The 5,512-nt window shown below is 48.0% G+C and overlaps 1 protein-coding gene across 2 annotated transcripts in view; it reads left to right on the forward strand.

The window, feature by feature from the left end:
* The window catches only part of nab1b (NGFI-A binding protein 1b (EGR1 binding protein 1)), a 19,889-nt gene extending 14,932 nt beyond the window's left edge, over window positions 1-4,957 (forward strand). For both annotated transcript variants that reach the window (XM_031583458.2, XM_012842286.3), the window contains exons 6-8: window positions 468-639; window positions 4,476-4,601; window positions 4,847-4,957. In XM_031583458.2, the coding sequence (XP_031439318.1) occupies window positions 468-639; window positions 4,476-4,601; window positions 4,847-4,935 (387 nt within the window). In that variant the 3' untranslated portion in view covers window positions 4,936-4,957. The remainder of the gene's footprint in view (window positions 1-467; window positions 640-4,475; window positions 4,602-4,846) is intronic.
* Window positions 4,958-5,512: the final 555 nt, after the last annotated feature.

The following is a 5,512-nucleotide window of genomic DNA, read 5'->3' on the forward strand; positions in this document are numbered from 1 at the left end:
GCGTGTCCTTGTGTATCTGTTTGAGTCAGATCCAGATGTGTGTGTCGCCTACGCGTGAATATGTCTCTCTGCTCGGCTTATGTGTGTTTGTGAGTTCCATACTGTATGTGCGTGAGTGTGTTAACGATGCAAGAGTCCTTTTATGACCATATGAATAGACAAACATGTGTTATTTTGTGCACATGCATGTTTACTATGTATTTACTTCAAGTGTGTGTGTGTTAACATATGGGTCAATATCCCTGTCGCCATTGTGTTTACTCTAAGGGGGGTTCAGGCCCTGGGCTCGGTAAAGCGCCTTGAGACAATTTTATCGTTTTGGCGCTATATAAATAAAATTGAATTGAATTGAATCCCTCAGTGTCCTCCCTCTTCCTCTCTCCTTCTCCTCCACTCTCAGAGAGGTTCCTGTGTGCGTACAGACCTATCTGACCTCACCATTCTCTCGCTCTCTTCCCCACTTTCAGATACAGCTGGAGCGACTGGTGGCAAAGCAGATGGAGATCCTGCACGACGCGGCCGCTCAAGACCGCCTGCAGGCGCTGGACTGGAGGATCCCCGCCGCCGCCTTCAAGCACGCCGCCGACCGACAGGCCACCAACGGGGTCGCCGCCGCCGACAAGAGCGCAGAGCAGACAGGTAAGGCTGGATACCTGTGGCTCAGGTGTGCTAATGACACCAAGGTCACGAGTCTCAGTCCCCATGATGCATCTTGATATAACTCCTCCTCACCAAGTGTCGAAGTGTCCTTGAGCAAGACACTGATCCCCCCAACCGCTCCCGATGTGCAGGTTGGCAACTTACAGAGTAGCCTCTGCCATCGGTGTGTGAACGGGTAGATGGGTAAAGGCATTCATCTGTAACGCGCTTTGAGTCCTCTATGAGTCGAAAAGCGGCATATAAATGCAGTCCATTTACCATTCACACACCGATGGCAGAGGCTACTCTGTAAGTCTGTACTCTGCAACCTGCACATCGGGAGCGGTCAGCGGTACTGTAAATCACTTAGGATTAAAGTGTAAATTGCTGAACGCATACATGTAGATATAGTGTAAGGCGCTCACTAGTGATGCCGGAGATTATGAGAAATGTTGTGTGACTTCCTCCTCGGCTGCAGTGCAAGAGCTTCTAAATGCACAAATGAGGAAATGAACAGGCAGAGGTCCGAGCAATGAGTTACTGTAACTGGTTAAGGAGGGTGCTAATAACACCAAAGGTCATTGGTTTACTCTTCCGAAGGGCACACATCAAATGTATACCTTACCTTTACGGTAGGTGTCATAGGATCACAGTTCTGTTACGTATCAGTGAATGTAGATGTCTGTAAATGTAAGTCTCAGTGATGACTGAGATCATCAGGGCTGGTGTGTGCTTTCCAACTCAAGTCAAGAGGTTCTGAACAAGCTAAATGAGGGATATGATGGGTATCATAGCCAGGCCCATTTACCGAGCTGTTGTTCCAGAACCTTACGATATAAAGAGCCCATAAAGATCCTGTGGTTCTGGAAGCTCATAATGGATCTCTGTCCCAGGTCTGTGGGTTGTTCAGAGGCTGGGTTGGCTGGTGTGGTGCTGTATGATGGTGATCTTTGAGTCGAGAGAAGGAGAAACCTTTATGTGGTGATGGTGTTGTTTTCTTTATGTGGTGATGGTGTTGCTTTTTATGTGAAATTCTCCTCAGCCCAGCCATCCGTGGTTTCCTTGGTGTTGTGTGCGTACGTGTGTGTGTGTCAGAGAGAGAGAGAGAGAGAGATAGAGAGAGTGTGTGTATGCATGAGTGTCTGTGTATGCATGAGTGTCTGTGTATGTAAGTGTCTGTGGGCACGTGTGTGTGTGTGTCTGTGTGCAAATGTGTCTGTGTGTGTGCACGCTTATGAGTGTGTGTGTGTATGTGTGTGTGTGTGTGTGTGTGTGTGTGTAGCTAAGCCAGAAAGTATAACGCATTTATCAGTTAGCTGGTGGGCCTCACCTGCTGCAGGAGGGCTCGTCTGGTGGTTTCTTTTTTACATCTTCTGAGCTGCACTTTCATTTCTGGGACTCATCTGTCAGCTGTGGGTGGGAGGGAAACCAGACGAGAGGAGAGAGAGAGAGAGGGAGAGAGAAGAGAGAAGGAGAGAGAGAGAGAGAGAGAGAGAAGAGGGTAAAAGAGAGAAAGAAAAATACATAAAAAGGAGTGGGGATGGAGAGAAATGGGAGAGATACAGAGTGAGAGAGAGATGGAAAAAGAGAGAAAGAGAGCGAGATAGATAGAGGGGGAGATGGCAAGAGAGAAGCAGAGAAAGAAGGGAAAGGTGCATATGTAGAGGCAGAAAGCTCAGGTGAGGAAATAAAGAGGGGAGAGAGAGTGATTCATCTGGGAGAGAGAGAAAAGCAAAAATAAAAGAGTATAAAAAGAAAAAAGGAGAGATAAAAGCAGTAAAGAGATAAAACAGAGAGGGGAAAGATGAGAGAAGTGGATGGAGAATGGGTGCATGAGAGAGAGAGAGAGAGAGTGAGAGAGAGAAAGAGAGAGAGAGGGAGAGAAAAATGAATGAGGGAACCGAGAGTTGCGTTCTGCTGCCCTTGCACATCTTACGTCTCCATGTCCCAATTGATGCTTAAATTTCCCGAAACCTTCTCTGCCATTTGCCCCCGATGGAAGACGGTGGCTGTTCAGGCCCAAACAGCGCTGCCTCTGCAGTGACTGCTCCAGTTCTCTGCTCCACTTTGGGCTGCTTTCATGTGGTCGAGGCCCAGAGACCTGCACGCGCACACAGCAGGCACTGTGCTGAGCTGAGAAGGGAATTTCCAGGCTCAGCGAGGCCTCTCTGGTTAGCGTGTCATCTTTCTCGTCCCTCGCTCTAGGAGCCTGAGTAGGGTGTTTTACCTGTTGTGAGATGCACTCATGGGTGGTTCCTTAAAGTAGGCTTGCTCCTAGAACCCCTCTGCACTTAAAACCTGCCATCTCCTGATCACCTGATAGAAATCAGGTCAGGTATGTTCAGGAATACCCAGGTAAAAGGGTATGTCCAGTTAAGCCAGGTATGCCCAGGTAAAAGGGTATGTCCAGTTAGGCCAGGTATGCCCAGGTAAAAGGGTATGTCCAGTTAGGCCAGGTATGCCCAGGTAAAAGGGTATGTCCAGTTAGGCCAGGTATGCCCAGGTAAAAGGGTATGTCCAGCTAAGCCATGTAAATGCCTCATGAGTTCAGAAAGGGAAAGATGGAGTAGGGGCTAGATTGAGAACCCCACATTTAGAGATATACTGCATGTCCTTCGGTCATTTGAACTTTAATTTATATTCTGGGGTCTCATCATGGCCCTATTCCCTTTGGAATTTGGTTCTACAGCACACAATATTCTTTTTCAGAATTTTTATTCTGACTCAAGGTCTATCTTGATCCTTCAGCTTAATTTAGCCAGAGCAGTGTTCCCAATTTAGCCAACAGGCCCCTACCACAGTGCCTACCAGGAGGCCTCTGGCAAGAGACAAGTGGTTCTACTGCGCTTGTTTTCTTCTTGGTGTTCTGTGTTCCAACAGCAGTTTTCAGCTCAGCCTCTTACCCATTAGCACGCCCCCCACACGGACACACACACACACACACACACACACCACACAGACACACACTCACACACACAGAGACACACACACACACACACACACACATACCCCCCCCCACCCCCCATCTCTTAATGACCCCTCACATCCTGGTGCAGCTTGTGAGTGGGAGACAGGCCTACACACGGCCTGTTTACTCGAGCTGAGTGGCCTTGGCCTGACTACCTCACTCTTTCTCTCTCTTTCTCTCCCTCTCTTGGCCTCTCTTTCCATTTCGCCCTCCCTCCCTCTCTCTCTCTTGTTCACCCCTCTCTCTCTATCTCTCTCTCTCTTTTCTTGCAATCTGTTTTCTCTCTCCTTCTCTCTCTTTCTCTCCCTCTCTCTCTCTTGTTCACCCCCTCCCTCTCTCTCCCTCTCCCTCCCTCTCTCTCCCTCTGAAATGAATCAGTACCGTGGGCAATTAAAAAGCATTGAGTGTGTATTTACTGTGTTTTTTCTTCTTCTTCTCTCTCACACCCAAAAAAAAGAAGAGAGAACGAGCAAGCGAGAAAATGAAAGACATTAGTCATGGCCGCCGTCCTCTCTCCCTCTTGAGCTCGGAGCACAATGGCCCTTGCATTAGATCACAGGGTTGAGAAGGAGACGACGCAGGTTAATGCGAACGCGTGCGCCCCTCTCTCTCTCTCTCTCCAGCGGAGGAGGAAGAAGGCCAGGGAGAATGCGCCTGTTTGTTTATGTGTGTTTACGAGGCGTAGCGCCATATTTGGCCTTGAGTGTTGATGTAGGCAGGCGGTGGAATCAACCGAAAATTTCAGAGACATCTTGCTGTGTAAGCGATGGCTAGTGCCATGTGTAAATGTGTACGTGGTAGTGTGTTTTTTTACTGTGTGGGTTACTGACCTTCGTGTGTGTGTGTGTGTGTGTGTGTGTGTGTGTAGGCGAGAGGCCACTGAATCTGCGGGTAGCCAGCCAGAGGGCCGAGGGTGAGACGCCATTGGGCAAGCAGCTGGCCAATGAGCTGAAGAGACATCACGCCAACACAGAGAGCAAAACAGCTGCCACAGGTTAGTCCCTCTCTGTCTTTCTCTCTCCCTGTCTCTCTCTCAGTGTCTGTCTCTGTCTCTCTGTCTCTAGCTCTCTGTCTCTCTCTGTCTCTGTCTCTGTCTCTGTCTCTGTCTCTGTCTCTCACTCTCTCTCTCACACACTCACACACACACACACACACACACACACTCACACTCACACTCACACACTGCCATGTTCATGTCCACCATCCTCATGTCATGACCCTCTGTGTTTCTGCTTCCAGAGAACGGTAATGGCACAGCCCATTCTCCACACGCGCTCAACCTTTCAGAGAAAAAGACCATCAAATCGGAACCGGAGGACTCCAGATAGCATCCTCAACCCCTCCCACCCACCCCCTCCACCCACTTCCCCTCCACCCCCCTGTGTACCTTGTCCCTAATGAACTCGGTTGTGTGTTAGTGCATACTAAAAGAGCACAGCTAAAGTAGAGCCTTAACAACCAACGTTGCCTCAGAAAAATTTTAATTTTTTTATTTTTTCCGCCAAAGTACCTAGAGCCCTTATTTTCTCATCATTGTAAACTCAGTGTTTTTTTTTTATTGTCACTGACTTGTATTATCATTGACTGCATTGTCCTCTTTTATCCTACTCGTATTCTCTCTCTCTCTCTCTCTCTCTCTCTCTCTTTCAGTCTCTCTCTCCCCCTTTTCTATCTCTCTCTGCAATTGTCCTTCCTGTATTGTACATATATGGTCCTACATGATAAACTGTTTGTTGTATATGATGTTATTTAAAACTGTGTCTTGTGCAGGTATGAATATTTGTATCTAAAATGTATTTTCACTGAGACCAAGGGCTTCAGTGTCATCGTTTGAACGTTTTTTTGTGCACACATAATTCAGTCCAGGTCCATTAATGACATGCTTTCTGTCCATGGGGTGTTCTG

This window comes from Clupea harengus, chromosome 2, assembly GCF_900700415.2.
Source record: "Clupea harengus chromosome 2, Ch_v2.0.2, whole genome shotgun sequence".
NCBI lineage: Eukaryota > Metazoa > Chordata > Actinopteri > Clupeiformes > Clupeidae > Clupea > Clupea harengus.